Source organism: Dendronephthya gigantea, unplaced genomic scaffold, assembly GCF_004324835.1.
Source record: "Dendronephthya gigantea isolate DGI-Jeju-01 unplaced genomic scaffold, DenGig_1.0 000000F, whole genome shotgun sequence".
Classification (NCBI taxonomy): Eukaryota; Metazoa; Cnidaria; class Anthozoa; order Malacalcyonacea; family Nephtheidae; genus Dendronephthya; species Dendronephthya gigantea.
In genome coordinates this window covers 3,170,240-3,191,090 of record NW_021163010.1, presented here as the reverse complement: position 1 = coordinate 3,191,090, position 20,851 = coordinate 3,170,240, and the positions used below count along the sequence as shown (strand labels likewise).

At 35.7% G+C, this 20,851-nt stretch overlaps 2 protein-coding genes across 2 annotated transcripts; both read left to right on the top strand.

Moving 5' to 3' along the window:
• The first annotated feature begins 38 nt into the window (after positions 1-38).
• LOC114520787 (tuftelin-interacting protein 11-like) lies at positions 39-8,602 on the top strand. The gene is made up of 27 exons (XM_028541122.1): positions 39-363; positions 552-677; positions 967-1,009; positions 1,093-1,150; positions 1,273-1,314; positions 1,560-1,649; positions 1,853-1,924; positions 2,310-2,357; positions 2,495-2,548; positions 2,620-2,710; positions 3,126-3,234; positions 3,506-3,628; positions 3,835-3,937; positions 4,121-4,165; positions 4,364-4,506; positions 4,584-4,646; positions 4,771-4,888; positions 4,995-5,073; positions 5,274-5,386; positions 5,875-5,980; positions 6,211-6,305; positions 6,524-6,576; positions 6,666-6,724; positions 6,980-7,091; positions 7,339-7,384; positions 7,674-7,742; positions 7,995-8,602. Exons 1-27 carry the CDS (start codon positions 120-122, stop codon positions 8,169-8,171), a joined length of 2,481 nt encoding a protein of 826 aa, XP_028396923.1. The 5' UTR covers positions 39-119; the 3' UTR covers positions 8,172-8,602.
• A 573-nt stretch (positions 8,603-9,175) lies between these two features.
• LOC114518899 (protein wntless homolog A-like) lies at positions 9,176-20,522 on the top strand. The gene is made up of 12 exons (XM_028538935.1): positions 9,176-9,725; positions 10,543-10,788; positions 16,190-16,305; positions 16,476-16,622; positions 16,755-16,891; positions 17,064-17,104; positions 17,291-17,418; positions 17,994-18,091; positions 18,773-18,836; positions 19,381-19,524; positions 19,681-19,816; positions 20,032-20,522. Exons 1-12 carry the CDS (start codon positions 9,620-9,622, stop codon positions 20,256-20,258), a joined length of 1,590 nt encoding a protein of 529 aa, XP_028394736.1. The 5' UTR covers positions 9,176-9,619; the 3' UTR covers positions 20,259-20,522.
• Positions 20,523-20,851: the final 329 nt, after the last annotated feature.

Genomic DNA, 20,851 nt, shown 5'->3' with positions numbered 1-20,851 from the left:
TAAGCTTAAATATGATGAACTGCAAAGATGGCGGCAGAGAAGTATATTAAAAGCAGTGATGTAAAATGTAAGGTTTCACGGTTTTCACGCTTGTGTTAAAATAATATTTTGTGAAGAAGATGGAAGACTCAGACAACGAAGTCGAGGAGTTTGCTATAACTGATTATGACTTGCAAAATGAGTTTTTCCCTGGCCTTAAACGTCGAAAGATGACTAAGGAACAAACAATGTTGGGTATCTGGGCAAGCAGGGACTCCGACGACGATGAAGTTGGAGACAAAAAAAGGAAAGCAAACTATAGTATGCCAATGCAATTTATCAGTGGTGGTATTGTTAAAACCAAGGATAAGGATTCCTTGATTGGTAAGTGTCATTCGGGAATGACTCATTCCCAATCAATAAGACAATAACTGAATGAACTGATTAACTGTAGTCTAGTTGCTCTCATGTTGTCCTTCTCCCGCAATAATATGGGAAAGCATATTTCTTCCCATTGCTATTAACTGCTATTAACCTTTATCAAGTGAGCATGACATTTACATTTTCTTTAGAGGAAATATTAGCAAAGGATGGTTCACGGGAATCTTCTCCATCAGGAAGAAAACATGAAAAACCACGGAAACTGTTTCATGAGTCCTCCAGCAAATCTGCTGGAGTATCAAGTCAGTCTGATCCAGGTATAAATCATATGTCCACCAGAGTTTTGTGAAGCATTTTTCATCCAACAAATACTATATAAATGAAGATACAGTGTACAACTAAAAATACCAACGATAATGTAAACTAATGTATAAATTAGCATGTCTTATTTGCCAATTGATCAGAAATCTGCTTCATCTTACAAACATATATGATGTACCCCATGCAGGTTTAATAACAAAAAAGTTAAAATGATGTACAGTACTCTGCAGTATCATAACTGAATAATTAAAATATGGTAGAGAAATGCTTTGCTTTTTTTTCCAGATAACAAAATTTATGCAAGAATGATGCAAAGAAATGCTGGGAAGTATGTGATATAAAGAATGCTGTACACATATGTATGTGAATTACAAGCATATTCTGAGTATCGAAAATGTACGTTTTTTATAGGGACTTTGCATCATGGGAACAGCATACCAAAGGTTTTGGTACAAAAATGTTAAAAAAGGTAAAAGTAAACTATGTGCTGCTCCTTGTTACACCTGGGAGTGTGCTCTGTTGTAAGTTAACTTTGTGTAATTTTATCACACTGTGCTCAAAACCAACACTTGTAACTTTATATTTGTTTAGATGGGTTATGAACCTGGAAAAGGTTTGGGAAAAGAAGGACAGGTATAAACAAACATAACTTTTATATGTACAGATTTACATGAGATAATTCAATGCATGCACTGCATCTATTTTCAAACATGCATTTTGAATGGCATTTTGTATGAATTTTTAAAGTACTGGTAAGACAATAATTGAGGGCATAGAATGAAATTTATTGTTCCACCTGGGTACCGTACATAATTTACAGAGAGGCGTCAAACAGCATTACAGTATCGTTTGTTTTCTTTGTCATTACCGTACTGTAGGGCATTGCCACCCCAGTGGAGGCCTTCAAACGAGGTGGACGTGGTGCACTCAGTTATTATGGTCCTGAAAAACATACGAAAAAACAAGAGGTAATGAGTTGGTTTCCTTCTTTATGCGTACATCTTCTTTATGCATTGCATATGCATGCATAACTACATGTGTTTTCCTGCATGTTTTACTTGTAATTACCCCAATGGATTTGTGTTAAATAGCCTTGAAGTTTGGTATTGCTGGTTGCTATATTTTAAAAGTATTCTATGATAGTTTAAGAAAGATCATTTGATATCATTAGGTTCAATTACCTGAGGAGGATCTCGAAGAACAAGAGTTTCGTCAACAACTGAGTCAGTGGAGAAAGTCTGATGTAAGTTTAGAGAACATTGATATTTTCAAAAAAGTAAATTTGTTGGGTTCACAACAAGTAAACTCTGTAAAGAGAGGAGAATACTCCTCTTGATGTTTAAATAAACACGGAAGACATTGAACGATGTCTTTGCCTGTCAAATAAGTCAAACAATAAGTTTTAGCCAGTGAACAGTCTTGTTGGTTTTGTCATAAAAATATATGGCAAAGAAAATAGTTCAAGACTCTATATCGCTGTTACCAAGCAAATTGTGTCAAATTCTTTGATAATGTACCTATTAGATTACGCTGTAGATAGATTTTGTACATTGCCAATAGTCAGACCAGGCTTTAATTGCTAAAAATCTACCATTTGCAATGCCTCAAAGTTGTTTGCAATTTTTTAGGTGAAAGGAAAACCAAAGTATGTTTACAAAACTGTTGACGAGGTTAAGGTAAGGTTAATATAATGCTACCCACGGTCGTAAATACATTAGTTAGAGAAACGTAATCACTTTTGTAGGCTGGGGCGGTTTTTAAAAATAACGGAAACCGATTATAACTTAGCTATCTTTATAATATCCTGTTTCAGGCAATAGGAAAAACTAAGAAACCAGGCCTGTCGTTGTCGACGAGTAATATTAAGGTAATGTTATGATAAAATGCAGCGAACTCACATCATTTCAGTTGGGAAAACGCATGATTTTTGTAAAACAGGTTGTGGATATGACTGGACGAGAGGCTAAGATATTGACAGGTTATGGATCATTCGCTACACAGCACGCTAATCCTGAAGATGAAGCAACAGGTAATGTTCTTTAGGAATGTTGGCACGATTAATAAAACCTCTTCTACAGCCGATTAATAAAACCACGATTAATAAAATCACGATTAATAAAACCTATTCCTGCCACTTTCCGAAAAACTTTAAAGCAAAACGTTCAAATAGAATCCAACTTGGCCTGTGTATTTATTGAAAAGCATGCAACCATACACGGTATAGTCTAGCGCTCTAGCTGCTTTGGTAGAAAACATTTTAGTATTTGGTCGAATTGATAAGCTTTTACAATCTGCTTATTTCTCCTCTCCCAATTTTCGAATCCATTCTACCAACATGCAGTCCTGAATGACGGCCAGTATATTACTAATTGTCTCACTATACAGACTCTTGTACGCTCCTCAATCCGAAATAAAAGAAATATTAATGAGGCTTTTATGTTTAGTGTTACCTCACGAGAAGAATGATCGTGCATTTTCACTTCCCGAACTGGAGTATAACTTGAACCTTTTATTGGACTTAAGTGAATCAGAAATTGTTCAAGTGGACAAACAGTACGTTTTTTGTTGTTATTACTCCAAAGTTGATCGCCATGCATGCGATCCATTTTAATTTTCAATTTCTTTTAAATGAAATATTTTTTGCTAATATATGTAATTATTATTATCCTCTGGTATACATACTGTATCTTCCCTTCGATATATGCATAACAGGCACATCATATGAATATATATGTGAGCTGTAATTCGGACTGTACTCTTTACCGATTCGTAGTCTTCATCATATACACGATTTTTTCCATTAATCATTAAATTATTGTTACAGACTCCGACACGAACGAGATTTAATAGTAAATTTAAAACACGAGGAAGAAAGACTTTCTAAAGAAATTAACCAGGAAGAAAGTGATATGAAACAATTGATGGATGTTATGAGTATTATTGAAAAGTAAGTACTGTACGTATTGTTTTAATCAGTTGAATGATTTATCTGTTACAGTAACCACTGACGATACTGAGAGGACTGAGAGACGTGCTGATGTTTGAATTTGAAGGATACTGTATTGATCGACCTGAGTTAGGCCTCAGAATTGGAATATCAGGCACTTTAAAATTTAGTACAAAGTTATATATACTGTACGGTTGAAATTCCAGGTGCAGACAGCAAAGTACTGGAGCTTCCAATGAAAGTCTAACGTTGCAAGATTGTGAAGTTCTTTTTGAAAAACTACAAAATGAATTTGCTGATTTATACAAAGTTAGTCTCCATCAAATGTATAGATTCGAACAGTACATTACTTGTAATGTTGAAATTATAACATCTAGTTCTGACGGTCATTTTAAGATTAGTCGTCCAGTTAACATTTGTCTCATTAAATCATGTTTTACGTAATATTGTACTGCATACCCCCTGATGAAGTATCTTCATTTCTATATATAGATGTACGAGTTAGTTACAATGGCTGTTCCACTGGTGTTTCCAAAGGTATACTATAGAATATCAGGTTATTTAATTGCACTTATTTATAATGGAGTATTTTTATCTACTGTTTGTGTCGGTGACAAGAAGACATGTTCAGAGGCCTAGGGGGGCTTTACAGTGAAGGGCAAGCAATATCGCAGTGTCCCGACGACTATATTTCAGATTAAGGACCATCTAGAAATCATGATGACTATATTTCAGATTAAGGACCATCTAGAAATGTGGAATCCACTTCAGAATCCATGTTATGGTCTGGAACTGGTTAAAAGATGGAAAAGATTACTTGAGGGAGACAAACCTAACGCCTTCACATTAACTACAGGCCCGTCTTTAGATCCAAACAGGTGAAATGTATTTTGGAAGATCAAATCATACAATGTATCACAAATTTCAACAACATGCATTTCTTCATGTACTGCAGCATGGACACATACGAGAGATTGATTTGGGAAATTTGGATGCCAGTCTTAAGAAGATACGTAGGGTAATATTATCATGTAATATGCGTGAATACAGTATTGATGATTATATCTGTTTATTGATTATCATAAATTATTAAGTGAGGAATAAAATGGTAACCCACCCCCCATGCATTTTGTTTCTCAAAGTGTATGGAATCCACGTAAATGTGATAGTCTGGTTGAACTTCTTGAAAATTGGCTGCCCCTTCTTCCATCTTGGATTTATGACAATATTCTTGATGAAATAATACTGCCACGTTTGCAGGTGAGAATACGACAGATTTATAAACAAACACCTCTTTGTTGCTGACAGCTTTATTAATGATGTAAATATACAGTTACGTCATGATTTTTCCTTCATTTATGTCAAGGCCGAAGTGGAGTCATGGAATCCTCTTACTGATCCCGTTCCTATACATTCATGGATTCATCCTTGGTTGCCATTGATGGGTAAGATATAATAAACTTATACCCGCTACTATCTGGTGCAAATCGTCTGTCTCTCAGTAATATAGCGTTGATTTAGAAAGCAATGGGATCGGTGATCATATCATGTTCGTATTGGAATTTTATATGAGTGCTTTCACGTGCAGTAATGCTGTACATATACATGAAACTGTTCCATAAATGTATTTTAACAACAACTGTAGGTGAGCGACTTGAAGTGCTTTATGTTCCAATACGTCACAAGCTAAGCATGGCTTTAACAAACTGGCATCCCTCGGATCCTTCTGCCAAATTAATCCTGGAACCTTGGATTAAGGTGAGTCAGCAAATACAGGTTTGAGTTGTTTTCGATATAGCCATCGTTCAAGGCGGTTCGATTGGAATAAATAGTGAAAAAGTACATTTTAGCAGGTCAATAATTTTAGCAGCGAATATTCACTTCACATTTGAAGTTGAAAGGGACAATATTTTTTATTGTTTTTGGCTGCTCACTTGGCAAGGAACGGCGCCAAAGTTTGTGTCGTTGCCTCGATTAAACAGTTAACAAGCTGTTCCACGGTATAGCTAATCTCCTTAGAACGACTGGACGTTCATTAGCTGGAAAAGTTCACTTAGTTTATTAGTCAATGTTTCAGAGTTTATCCAGCTCTCTTGCATGACTGGCGCATAAATTAAATGACACCATGTAGTTACGGTCACTATATACGGAATAAATTTCGATATTTCGTATATTAATTGAGCCTTACATGTTCTCTTTTATTACAGTCCATCACTAAATTATAGTTGACAATTCCTTTTTAACAGGTGTTTTCCAAGGGGACCTTGGACGCTTTCGTACTTCGCTCAATATATCCAAAATTGTCGCAATGTTTGTCAGAATTTGTCATTAATCCACATCAACAACATCTTGGTGAGCACAAAAAAATGGGGAGGAACAGAAACAAACAATTTAATTAAAACCCGACTTAAGAGCCCTGGGTATATTAGAGAAATTCAGTAAACACGTGCTAATGTCTAAACGTTGTGAAAATTAGGTGCATGGATATTGCGTGATATGCTCGTCTAGGAGGGGGGGGGGGACTACATGCGTGTAGCTATAAAAAAGTTGATACCTTTTTCCTACTAAATCAAATGTTTTAGAGCCTTTTAAAAGCGTAATGACGTGGAGATATATAATTCCGTTTCAACATTTTATCAGTCTTCTGGAGAAACACTTCTTTCCCAAATGGATGCAGGTAGAAAATATGATTTCAAAAACACAAAAAAATTTATTCTACATTTCTATAAATATATCTATTATACTGCTCTAGTTTCAGGCCTTTTTTTGTGAACACCCACTCCTTTAGATCACCCATCCGCATGCGGCACATTTTATTTAATATTTTTGTGTGATAACATATGATGAACAGGGTAGCTACTGTACCATGCACTTCAAGATATTATTTTTTGTTAGGTTTTACGTAATTGGTTAAATAATCAACCCAACTATGATGAAATCACTAAATGGTAAGTTTGCAAGAAATTATCATGCAATGATCAATTTGAATTATAATATCAAATTTAAACGAATTTTCCATTCCAAATGATAATTCCAGGTACATGGGCTGGAAGTCGATGTTTGATGATCAACTTCTCAGCAATGCAACAGTAAAAGGTATCCTAACCTGCGGCTTCATTCTTTTTAAAATAGATTCATTCACAAATTACAGGATATGATATGTCTGTCTAAGTTTATCCTCTTGACGAATGACCGTCTGCACGCGTTCGCCGAAGTTTACTTGTGCGACCTTTAGAATCTCACTGGCAGATTCGCTTACAAGCGAGATAACAACATGCCTATAGTTTCAATTTAGTTCCAATTTGATTTTTAAAAAATATTTTTATTAAAAATTACGACTCTGTGTCCTAGCTCAATTTAATCGTGGTTTGGACATCATGAACCAAGCTGTTTCATCTCCAGTGAGTCTACAACAACCTGGGGCACGAGAAAATGTCGCATACTTAACAAACACTGAAAGAAGGTATATGCATGTAGCTGGCCAACCTCTCAGAGGGAAAGATTATTCTGTTTATATTTCAATTGAGTCTTGCTTTTCAAAGCGCCAATCTCATGGACTTTGTTCACATGCAGTTTTGCTTGATCCCCTAAACTTGTTTTTTCTAAATTTTGTTTTACCAATCGCACCCCAGCTGTCAATCCCTGCACTGTGGCGATTTTTACCTAGAGCAAAAGTGCACTAGATAATAAAAATATCGTGATTTTTTTAGGAGAGAAGCAGAAGCTAATTCCTCTATTAACAAACCAAGACCTCAAGTATGTTTCAGCTTCAAAAATATCTCCATAAGTGAGATAATCTTTGAAATATTTTAGGCATGCAGGTTTATATATACTTAGGAAACACTGGGTAACTTCTTTTTTTAAAGTATAACATATGAAAGAATCTGAATTTTTCATATCATCTACGATTTGCATGTATAAAAGTGTGATGTTTCGATCCTATAGTAAGTAATTGGAGTATAATCATGTCCATATAAGCTGGTATATTATTAATGACATGCATGCATGATATGTACCTAACACAACATATCTCATTTTGTTTTAGACGGAACCCGCAAGAAATACCACGGAGCAGAATATACCAACGAATTTCAGAGATTTGTTGGAAAAGATGGTAAGAATCGTCGTGATAAGATAAAAAGTAGCTATATGAACTGATTTAAATTAAGTTATATTCTTTTGGAATTTATGTGTTTTTTGCCTTTTTATGTTACTTCATACTTTTCCAATGCGCCCTGACAGTATAATTTATGTTATACGTTGTTTTATGAATTTATGTAGTCCAATGTTCTTCATGTAACTTTTTTCTTGATAACATGCATTAAGCAATAATGAGATAAACTCAGTGTATATGTATCTCTTTCAGGCAAACGAATACGACATCGCGTTCCTACCTATCACAGGCAGACGTTACGAAGGCAAAGCTTTGTATTCTTACGGAAAACTCACGATCTTTATTGAACGAGGGGTTGTGTTTTATCAAGCCCCGAATGGAAGTTTCAATCCTGTTTCTATAACGAACCTTGTAAATTTGGCAAAATAGTTTGCCGGCTTACCGTAAACGTTGTACAGATGCTTGGCTTTCGACAACTTTCTTCTACTAACAAGTTCTGTTGACCACGATAAAGAGGCTCGTAGTTGACTGCTTCTCTAGTATTCGTAGTCTATTGCATTGTGTACATCGATGCTGCATGGGTAGTATCATAGCATATTTATTGGTAGCAATTGTGGCGAGTTCTTGCTGTCTGCATGTAATGCTCAACTGTTGCCCTACGGCAAAATCTTCAAAAAAATTTTTTCATCTTTGTGGTATGAAAAGTAGATATGGGCTACATGACAATCACATGAATTATCTTGCCACAAATTCTCTGCTGAAATTTGTAGGAGTAATACCATAAACGCATTTTCGTACGCGAAGCAGTGGGGCAGCCCGATGTACCCGCTAATTTAAACAGATTTTCTAAATAAAGTTGAATTTATGTATACCAAAAGACTGGTAATATGCGATTCTGTCTCATACAGTAAACTAAGTCAACTGGTCCTAGTTTGGGACTGCATAGTGTACCCGCAGATTTAATTATCTGGTTACTGCGGATAGGTGGTGGGCTTATAGGCTATATATATCTCAGTTAATATACCCTGCTGACCGAGGTTCTTGAAAAAAACAGTACAATTTAATGATTTAAGTTAGTCATAGGAGCAAATTGCATGTGAGGTCACTTATTGAGCAGAGACCTTTAGCTTAACCAATAATATGACAAACCGCGAACAGCCAACGGCTAATTTCAAATAACATTTAAAATTACATTTTTTGCACTTTCTCGCCCACAATTTGTCTCAGTAATCACTCTACGTTTGAAAATAATGCACCAATTTTCTCGGCCTCAGAAACCTAGCATTTGTTTTGAAAATTCGAAATGAATGTTTTTTTTTTTTTGCGGTTAGAGCCTAAGAGGGTTATCGTAAACGTGAAGCTAAAGGTCTCTAGTGACACAGTGCTTCCGTTACAATGCTTTCGTCGCTTCCGTTTTAGAAAGAGGTAAAAAACAAGACAATAGTGAGTGCCGTCGAGTATTTTTAGGAACAACTTTCAATAATTATACAAAATAGAAAACCATATGCTTGACATGGCCTATCTTGATGGTCGTTTCGCGGTAAGAATAAGACCAGACTTTAACAACAAAGATCTATAAAAGTAATAAAACCGCATCCATTGGGTGCGAACGCCGTCAGACTTCAAGACAATCTGAATTATCTGATAGAAATCGGTATTTTTATTATGGTTAATTGTTCAAACATTCCGAAACAATTAACCCTTTGTCGTAGGTTATGATGATTGGTTATTAAATAAGAGTCGGTTCCGGTGACTCCATATGCGTTTCTTCTGTGCTATAAACGTCAACGTTATGATTATTTGCTTTGTCCGTCTTTCTTCCATTGCTTGTGCGTTTAGCTTGTCGTTTACAGCGTGAATTTCCCGCTATTTTCAATATGGCTGGTGTCATACTGGAGACTGTATCTAATAAACAACTTATACTGTTCACTTTGGTCCTGTTTGGCATACAAATCATGTTCTTTATTATTGGTGGTACGTTAGGTAAGCTGGAATGTTTCACAATTTGTGATGCTGGTCATTGAATGAATTCCAATACCGAATACTTGCGATAACGTCTGCTGGTTATACGGTTTGTTTGTCGTTGAATATTGAACGTATTTAATTACGTAAATATTTTGTTGATAAATAGGTTGTCCTAAAATCTTTTAAACGCTAGGTTTTCGAATATCTATAGGGCTTTCGACTAGTTTGATCACTTTCGTTGCTGTTTCTATTTTACATACCATATATTTGAAAGGTCAAGTAATTAGTCAAGAGCAGGGGGGGGGAAGTAGAAAAAAAAGATATTAGTCTGTACCTCACAGACCCAGCTTTATAACACAGTTATATAATACAAATCTGCTGTGGGCCTGTGCCTATACACAAATGATATGCCCTTTTATGCCAACTAATAATTTTTGGTTTTAAATGTCCACAATCAGTTTTTTGCCTGGTTCAACCACAAAGAAACCAGGGGGGGGGAGGTATCAGACATCAATATCAGATTAATATAGGGGTATAGTGAGTGTTGTATGTTGTAAAAATCACAGACTTGACAATCTCTTGTGCTAGACTACAAATGAGATATGTAACAGTTAGTTGCAAAACAAATTTCCTTAGTTAGGAAGAAAATTCTAAGTCACCACAAATCTACCAAACTGTATTTTAACCAGTGCTGATAGAAGCATAGCAACAATAGGGTCCCAAATATTCTCTATTCTCTCCCCTATATTCTCTTGCTTGAAGTATCAGATTCAGAGGCATGTAATCAGGAGTTTGAATCACAACTAATATATAGTTAATATTTAACTTATTTCAGCACCACATCCAACTAGTGCCATGCAGCACAGAGCAACAGTATGCAAGGATTCGAAAAGAGGTCAAGGTGATGAATGGTTTGTCCGTGGGGAAAATTGCCAAGAAATTGATTTAACACATGCAGGTGTCACACCGGATCATATTGTATTTACTGTACTTATCCCACACAAAGGGCTGGACATGTCGAGATGGCATCAGTTCCTTGTTGGTGTCATGTCGCTTGACATAACTACCAAAAATAAAAAACGTAAGTAAACTGTAAAAACTCTGTTTCAGGTATCTCAGGGATATATATAAACTGACCCTTTGCATAATAAATTAAGTTTTGATTTTGGCGACAAAAATGGAATTTCTGAAAAGGGCATAGAAAACTTAATGGAAATGCAGAAATATTGTAAAGTATGAAATATATAGCCAAGCGAAGTTGGCAAATTTTGTATACTTTTGTATTACCATAGGCAGCCTATCCTATAATTAAATATGATTTATAGCAATTCACTCGATGCAGGTAAATTTTACGAGCGATAGTTGACTCATTTTTCATCAACTGTTCCTGGCTTGAATTTAAAGTGTGTATAATTCCACTCGAAATTAAGACCCTTTGAACCTCTAGAATTTATCCTATAATTAGTATAATTATTTACCTAAGATAGTATCACGTAACCATATTGATTGGGCTGCCTATGGCTATAGTATTACGTGCGGAAATGTCACTAAATTAGTTACACACCCTGCTCGCTTGTAATAGAACAGTGTACAAAAATTGCTCGGCTGTAAGTTGGTCTATTATGCAAGTAGTCCATTACGACCATTAAAGCCGGTGCGCCATCATAGTCAGTGATCATAGTCGGCTCAATCGAGCCCGTCATTTGATCAAAATCTTAGAAACTATTAGCATACATTTAAAACTAATAATGTTGACATGCAAGAAGAAGGTCACATTATCCCGCTTTAGCCTTTTGACTATAGAGAAGAAAGAAGTGACACCGTGTCAGTGTGAATTGTCTATAGTGAAACACCATCAAAAAAGTTTAAAATCTGTATTATCCATCAATTCGAAAAACCATGAGCACGTCAGCATGCGGTGACGTTAGTGTAGATATTTCCATGCAATGATCATGATTACAATCTCCACCGCAGGGCACTTTCTATCGCCATAGTATTAAATGCATGGTACCGTTAATAGCTACATGTACATACCTTTACCTGTACGCTTTCAAAACGCACGAAATTAGCGAAAAATATACTACGTACGATGTCGATGTTTGGTACATTTATCGATTTTTTATTTAGAATTGCTTTATCTATTATCCAAGTAAAATAATACTGAAGAGCTTTTTAAAAATCATTGAAGGCTATATTTGGTCATAACACAATATATAGACTGATTGTATAAAAAAGTTATATAGCCGGTGTGTTCATTTATATTTTGGATCGTGGACAGTAAGCTTTCTTCGGCTTGACTGAGAAGTAGGCACAGCATTTGGACGTCAAACCGCTGTAGTAATGATATCCACAGCAATGGAAGTTCAATTTCTTGGGGTAAAGTTTACCACAACAGCAGATGTGTGTTTTGGGGTTGTAAATTTGGTTACCACAGTCTAGAAGAAAAATTAATCGTTAAAATCATATACTCCTGATATACTCCTGATAGCGGAATGGGGCAAGGATTTATATAAGAGGAATATTCTGACTTTCTAAACTGATAAATTAGATTATTCCCGGCTACCTTTCTTTTATATATATAATATAAAAAATACTCCTTTTGGTATATTCAACACTACATATTGAGTGCGAGGGCGTTTTAAAGGAACATTGTCTACTTACAGAAGTATGGGCAGTATGAGAATTCAAAACCACAGGCCCATTTTCCACCAACTTTGCAAAGACTATATGAAGATGATAAATGTATTTTGTCAAGACCGGAATTAGCGAAGGGAATTCGAAGATCAGCTTTTCAATATAAGTCTCCAGATTCAAAATATATTTTATAATGCCTACCATTTCATACAGTTACATTTCACGAAAGATCCTGGCTTTTTCCATATTGCAATGCCCAAATGACAAACTAGAGACAAATGTACATGTTAGGAGGCGCGGAAAGTACCTAAGCCTAAGGGCTCTATAGACTGGGCTTTAGCCTTAATCTTTTGCTGAGTATGTAAATGATTGATCCAATTCGTATAACCTCCCTTTGACCTCTTAATCACCTTGACATCTTCCTACTTATATTTTAGTGTATCATGTATGGAAGTATCTCCACTTACATCCTTTATTTTTAAGAACATCAGGATCGTCGTTTTCAACCAAAGCAGTTTCCGTTTCAGTATCTTTATCAGCTTGTTCCTCGTCATTTGGGGCCTCTTCTTCGTACTCTTCATATTCATCTTAAAAATACGATGAATGATAAATCTAATCTACTAGTAAGCAGATTCTATACAGTTGCATGTAGTATCTTGTGGTTGCTTGTAGTATGTTGGCTTGCAAGCGTTTAACAACCTCAAAGAACGATAGCAGAACATCTGAACGGGCTCGCTTAATTGTTAAGGAATTGGATATGTTTAGGCTTTTTCAGGGACGAATATTTATTGTATGCTTGAGAAAAGTTGTCTCCTACCCCTCCCAGCTATTAGCTTTCATGTGCTTGTCCATGTGGTCAAATTTAGGATGTAGGTCTTGAACGCATGCATGACATGCGTATAATAAAACAGATAATAAATGAGGTAGCAATTCATACCTGCTGTGGCTAAGGCGACACCAGCCATCAAAAGGAAACCAAGAATGAATGCAAGTCGTGAATTCATATTGCGTATGTTCTGATCTGATGATTATGTTCTGATCTTTTCTTCAACACTGCTTACCCGAAAATGCATGATTCGCCCTAAAATATCGCCCCTTTATATACTCTAGAATCCTAGCAACTATTGCATGTTGTTATGGTCTTTTACACGTCTTTCTCGTACAAAGAAATCAAATAAACTCTTAAGTATTTTGAACAGCACGTACTTCATTTTCCAAGCTGCTTAGATTGTCTTTGGTCCACTTCCGCGAGCTCTGCACCTTCCGTGAGCCCCGCACCTTAGAAAATAAAATACTTGCATACTGATCCAAATACTTGAGTCAAGTTTGTTTGATTTCTTTGTATCAGATGACTATCAGGTCCTTGGGAATGAAAGCCTCAACGAAAGCGTCTTTTAAATCTAAAATTTAAAAGATTGTTGCTGGTTTAGGTATGGCAGAGTGTGAAAACCGCAAATTTTTTGCATTATTATATATATGTGTGATTTTACAGTTTTCTGGTTAGGCGTGTAGGGTAAAGAGTGTGGGTGGAATGTCATGATTCATTTAAAATTATTGTGTGTTTTCGCAAATGGTTCTGCAATTTTTTAATAAAAAATTGTACACTTGGCCAAAAAAACAATTCCAATGTAGCTAAAGTTGCCATTTATATAGACCAATCAAAACGCTGAATTTGATTTGAATTTTTAACCCTCTGTAGATATTGATAATAATAATAATACATTTGTTCCACTATTTGCATGTGATTGTATAATGTTGAAAAAAGAACTCGACTCGACGAAAGAGCGCGCCTTGGGAAATTTCTCATAGGTCAATATAATTGATTTAATTTCATTATGTGATAATGATGCAGGCATGCAGGGGCGTCATGTTATCAATATTAGACTAATTTTAAGAAAGACCAACTTTTTTTTCAACACCGCTCGGTGATAAAACCGCTATACCAACCGGAAAAACCGTAACATCTGCAGAGCCGGTTGCACGAACCTCTTTAGCTCATAAACGCGGTGGATAAGCTAAATAAATAACACTTTCATACAAGTTGTGAACGATTAAACTTCAATCTGATACGCTTTATGCTGTTGTAAAAACTATTGTTGTTTACATTCATTCGTGGTAAATTTGCAGTCTTGTTCATTTTTCGAGCATATCCACTTAAGCGAAACGCGGGTTTCGTATGGTTAACTCGATCCATCCAGTTTATCCCCCACTTTTAAAGACAGATTTCCGTCCGTCTACCTGTAACTCGGTTCAACTGTGATATTGCGAAGAGAACGTGTTTAATTCGTTTTATTTAGAACAAGTTCTTCCTTCCATAGTTACAAGTTCTTCCTTCCATATATATAATATATGTATATACCTTATAGCGGTCAGTTCGAAAGTTACCTTCGTAATAGGCCTAATAAATATTACCTTACATTGCATAAACTTAGAAAGGAGCTAAGCTAATGTGTTCCTGGCTTTGACTGTACGTCTGCAAGTGTATGTCAGAACTACAGAAACTACATTATATCGTGCACTAGGCTTTTATCTACGTTTTTCATGTACCGTTGTGATGGCCTTCTCATGAAGGAAAATCATGAGAAATCAACGAGCAAATTCGAATGAATAGTTGCATGGGCAATATCTATACACTTAATAATAATACGAATAACGAAAAAGCTCTCTTTCAGGCTCTTGCATGCACATGATCATACTCTGAAAGCATACAGTTTTTTTCCACATATTTCCGGCTTTGCTGTGAAAGCTACTTGGCCTGTGTAGGAGTATCAAAAATCTAGTTTTAACTATGTCATTCAATGACTACAGTTGCAAAGACCAACTTTGTGTATGTTTGTCCTTACAGACTAGTTTAGTGATATTTTCTTTTTTCAATTCAAGTGCGGACAGTGTAATTATATATAATTATTATTAATCATTTCTATTTTTAACGTATTCTATACGGTTGCCACAGTCACGCGAAAGTGCTTTTCATGCATGTAACCCTAAGATTTGCAAGGTACCTAAACCTATGTAAATCTAGATATTGAGTTATCGTAACTTCTTGCAGTATTCCATGCACGTGCCGACTATCAATTCTGGGCATTAAGCGTGGGAAGGACGTACTGGATGCACTTGCAAACACATATTATCTCGTTCACCTTTTTCTAAGAAGTGTGCATATGACGTCAAGGAAGCACCTCTATTATATTTTATAACATTCCAAAGTGATCAGGTTTAATTGTCAAGGATACTGTTAAGTGCATGGGTATATTGTCTCCTTCCTATTTACTCAACCATGTATTATATACGATTGTATTCGTTTATATATCTTTCCGTGACATTGTGTTCTTAATTAATTGTCCATTTAGTTTTTACACTCGTTGAACACATTGCTTGCATGATAGTCAGTATAATCGCTCGCTCAATGGTAAACCCCTGAAGAATACAAATTCTGTTGCCAACTTCTTACTTCCGTGAATTACAAGCTATAGCAACTATAGCTTAGTCTTCACTTTCTGTAAAATATCTTATTATATAGTATAATTGTCTGCATGTATTTGTTAAGCAAGAAGTAACTTGTTTAATCCGAACATTATAGGTGGTTGCCTATCTTTCTATAAATTATAGATAATAAATTATCAAGTCCAATTTTCCTAATGGAAGTCTTGGTATTGAAATATTCATTTCAATACTGGACGATAATGAATCGAGTTTTGCTTTATCAAACATGCATTCAAGAGTTTTTTCACAGCTATAAGAAAGATGGCTCCTACTGCATTTAGGCAATTAAAACAAATTATAGTGGAGAAGAATAGGCATAATTTTATAACTTGCCAAATAGCATGATATCGTAATGATTTCTTCAGGACTCGATCATCCGATTGTAACGATGGACATGCGTCTTGGCGCGAGAGATAAAACGGACAGTTCATGGAAACAGCTAGCAAAGTCGAGAGAACAACGGGATCATACTTGTGAACAGGTAAATATATCGTCATATATTAGTTAAAACATATATACCGATGCAGTAATTATGATACATATTAATCAACAACGATATATAGTCCCGTATAATACAGTGTATATCAAATTGCGCAAAGCTACGATTTCATATATTTCAACGGTATATATTGTTGGTAATTTTTATTTTAGGATGAAGGTGGTATTTGGGATTGTGATGAAATGCCTGCATTTGAATTGGGTAGTGTTCATTATGATAATTATTTGATAAACATCAGGTTACCTTATGGTAAGGGATATAACGAAGATTTTGGTCAAATATATTCAGTAAATATTGTGGTGAGTAAGCTAACGCGTCAATTGATGTTCGAAAACTGCAAGTCGTTATAACTGGTGATGCATGCATAGCGCAGCCATATACATCACGACATAACAAATACCCAGAATGCATGTTTTATTTTGTCGTTATAGGAAATTCATCAAAATGGGGGGTTTACGAGAATGTGGTTTGGCCTGAAAACTGTTTTAGCACCTCTGTTGATTGCTGCTGTCGTCTGGTTTAGGAGAAGAATCAATCGTCTTGCTAGGAGACCATTTTTATTTGAGACGTAAGCAATTAATTTCGTGTTGAGAGATATAACAAGCTATGAATTGTTTTGTTTACCAAAAATATGCAAATACATAAGCATTTGAAAAGAACAGTAAGTGAATATCATTGGATAATAATAAATACATCTCAAGGTTGCTAGTTTTTCTCAATTCAAATATTTATATTTTTAGTACCATATTTTGGCTTGGTTTTACAATTGCTATTCTTGATTGTGAGTAAATCTATTTTACAATATTAATTATTTAATTCGTTGGTAAATCCTCCATCACACCCCCCCCCAGTCAATTAAATATTCTCAGTATGTTTCTGCGAGTCCCTGGACCAAAATTAGTGAAATGAAATGCGCAGTTTTATCGCTTAATTGAAACTGAAATACTGCATATCATTTTTCCTCCAGTTCCACTGGAATGGTTTACATTGTGGATTGATATGCCATTCATGTTGATAATCAGTGATATTAGGCAAGGAATATTTTATGCAACCTTGCTCTCCTTCTGGCTGATTTTTGCTGGAGAACATGTCATGGTAAGTATTATTTGCGGTAGAAATTCTGTTTTCATGAGTACGTATCATAATCTACATGTATTCTGTTTCATTAATCGAAGGTTTTGTGATAATTCGTTATTTTATTTTGATTTGACAGTCGATTAGGGGACGCAATTACATTTTCGACACGTTGCGACACCCCTGCTTTCTTTGAGAGGTTTTACTTATGTAATTCTGTTCTGATCTAATTTTCCTTTTCATTTGGAAGTACCAAACTTTAGGTGGTATTTAAGCTTATCGATATATACCTTTGCAAATATTGCAAGTAAAAGAAAGGAGGGTTAATAGACCTTTTTCATAATGACCACAAAACTAACAAGCTAATCAAACTTCGTGTAACATTGGGCTTTCCGCGTTTGACGTCATTGTGAGGAAGGTTATTTACGCACAAAACAGGATCGTGAAGAGATAAAGGTGACCGTGGTATAACTAATATACAATCTATCCGTCTATATGTGGTCTATGTTATGTCACTGACATACATGAGAGGTTAAGAAATTGAACCATTAGAAGGAAACTTTTCTGTATTCTCGACTTTCTCGTGTTTTCTTTAGGACAACACTGAAAGAAACAATCTAAAAATGTACAGAAAAGAAATTGTGGCTATCGGAATCGGTGCTCTTTCTCTTCTTATTTTTGATCTATCCGAGAGGTAAGTATGATCAATATAGTATTGTATAAAAACTTCATTTTATGATTTCTGTGTGTTTGACATTTAGCATGCAAAAGGGCAAAGCTTTATTTAAGGTACATAGTCAAGTGTATAAGGAAGCTAGTGAAGTGTTCAAGGGCTTTATGATACAAGTAAGGCAGGCCTATATAGTATAGGTACAATTGCTTCAATATTTTGTTTAAAAGAGAAAGCCGTTTCCTACTTCAAAACCTACTAATTCGATACAGGCTAGGAGACACACGTTGCAGCTCAGATTAGTTCATCGTCGTTACCATCAAAACGTGTTGTCGAGCATTACGCAAAATAAACCTAAAAGGGCACTTCGACGTGTGGCGGCTAATATTGAGTCTGCATTAGCAGGCGTGCCTGCATACTTTCCAATTTTAGTAGGTATTTCAATTGAAATTTCGCACGTACAAAAAGGGTTTTGTTCATTAGACTCGCAACTAGTCACAAGATTTCACCAAACCCCAAGCTGCATGATCTTGACGGTGATTTGCTTTTTGTTGATATGATTTTTTAACTATGCAACATTGTATTTTGCATGGGTGTTAGATTTTTCTAGTTCCCTTTATATTAGTAATCATCAAATCGGCTTCCCTCTTCCCTTATGTGGATTTATCTATGATATTGATTATTAAGATTGTTTTTTATTTTAAGGGGGGTTCAACTCAGCAATCCTTTCCATAGCATTTGGTCAAGTGAAAGTGGGAAGAAACTAGGCGTATCCTTTGTCGTTATACATTTATCGCTGTCTCTCTGCTTTGATCTGCGAATTTACATCATTCTTCAATTGTTTATGCAATTTTCTGAGGCCGAATCAAGATGTGTAAACTCGCAAACATATCTTTTGTCATCACTCGTATGAGGTTCGTGAAGTCCAATAGGCTATACGTCTGTTTTGATATAACGTATTCGGCTCTGTTCTAGACTTCAAGATGCCCTCAAATCAGTACGTAACCCAAAATGCTTGACACTTGGGACAATGTTACTATCAGTTCCACTTTCACCCCCGTCCCCGGGCGACTTTTCTTAAGTTCAATTTACGTCATCTCAACCCCCCCCCCCCTCACGAAGTTAACGATGTGTGCATTGATCGACTTTGAGGCACTGTAAAAGGTCATCAGTGTGATTTCCGGTGTCACGGTGATTCAGTGGCTTTGTTCAGTTGAAAAATGAACGGTTCTGCTCTGGGAGAAATCAAATAAACAAAATATTGGGCACCCCTTCAAAATAGGTTTCATCAAATACTTAACATAATATTATAGATGGCATTCTTAATATTTGCCGCAATTTGTGCTTGCCTTTACTTCTTGTTCTTCCTGTTGATGATGTTAAAAGTTTTCTGGCATATCAGTGGCAAAAGATCAGAATTTTCCAGAATGGCTGCTGGACGAAGAGTTGCATACGAGGTATTTTTCTAATGTGACAGAGTCTTATAGCTTTTTTATGGCAGCCCATGATAACCAGCAAAAGTATTGAACTGTTGTTATACCTTAATCAGGCTCTGCGATTAATTGTCGTATCAGATCAAATCTTTACAATCGTCTGTTCGTTTCTCTCTTCAGGGTGCGTTTTATCGATTCAAGTTTCTTTTGGCGTTCACTATAATCTGTGCTGGATTAACAATTGCTTTCTTCATTGCAACAAATGTGAACGAAGCACACTGGAAGTTTGGTGAAAAAGGGACAATTGAAATTTCCAGTAAGCAAACATGGCGAAAAGCCTTTTTCCCAAATACGATTCCAAGCTAGATTTCGAAATAGTTGAGTTTTTTGTACACGCACGTAAAATTTTATAGTAAATTAAATCATGTGCATAAAACTACAGAATGAATAAGTATATGTATGGTTAAGGCCTCTTGATTTCGTCTGATTTTTACAGCATTACGTTTAGTCGCGTTTTTAACCTTGTTTTAGGTGCATTTATTGCTGGTATATACGGCCTTTGGAACATCTATATTTTTGCAATACTGATTCTTTATGCTCCATCCTCGTCGGCAATGGGTCCTCCTAGCACACTCGAGCTTGACGATGTGGCTGATGAAGACACAAATTTATCTGATACGCAGCGTTTTATAACTCAACCTGTGAATGGTGAAACATCCCTGATTTATTCTATTGCTGGCAAAGGAAGTATTCAGTAGTTGTTTGCTATTTGTACAAGTAAAACAAGCAATAATTCTGCTACATAATGACTGTAAATATGTTATATGTAACGATTCGATTATATGATTATTACCAGAACAGATCGAACCTTTGGCTTTGTCTTCATAATTTGAACTTCCGCAGTCCTGTGTAGGCGTATAGGCCTAAAAATTTCGGTAATAATTTAGGAGAGAACCTATATATTCGTGGAACAGTCTCACAATTATTCCCACTGTTAAATAATACTTCGATTTAAAAAAACGATAGTTCGAGAGCAGGATGGGTGTAATGTAATTCAATGTTAGTTACATTTTACTGTACGAGGGGGTTGGAGTTCGGGGACTGTCTCTTTGATGCAGAAAGCTTTACAATATCACCCGCTCGCAAGAATGAAAATTATATGAAAAGCTAGACCTGTGCTAGAGGTACTAAGGGTTAGGAGAGGGTCTGTGCGACGTAAAATGTTAAAATAATACATGGTTTAGTAATTCTCTTTTAACGAGAAGAACGCGACACTACGCGGTTACCGTTGCTATACTGATGCAGTTATTTGAACGAGATGAAGTATCCGATATATCAATGTGAAGCTGCT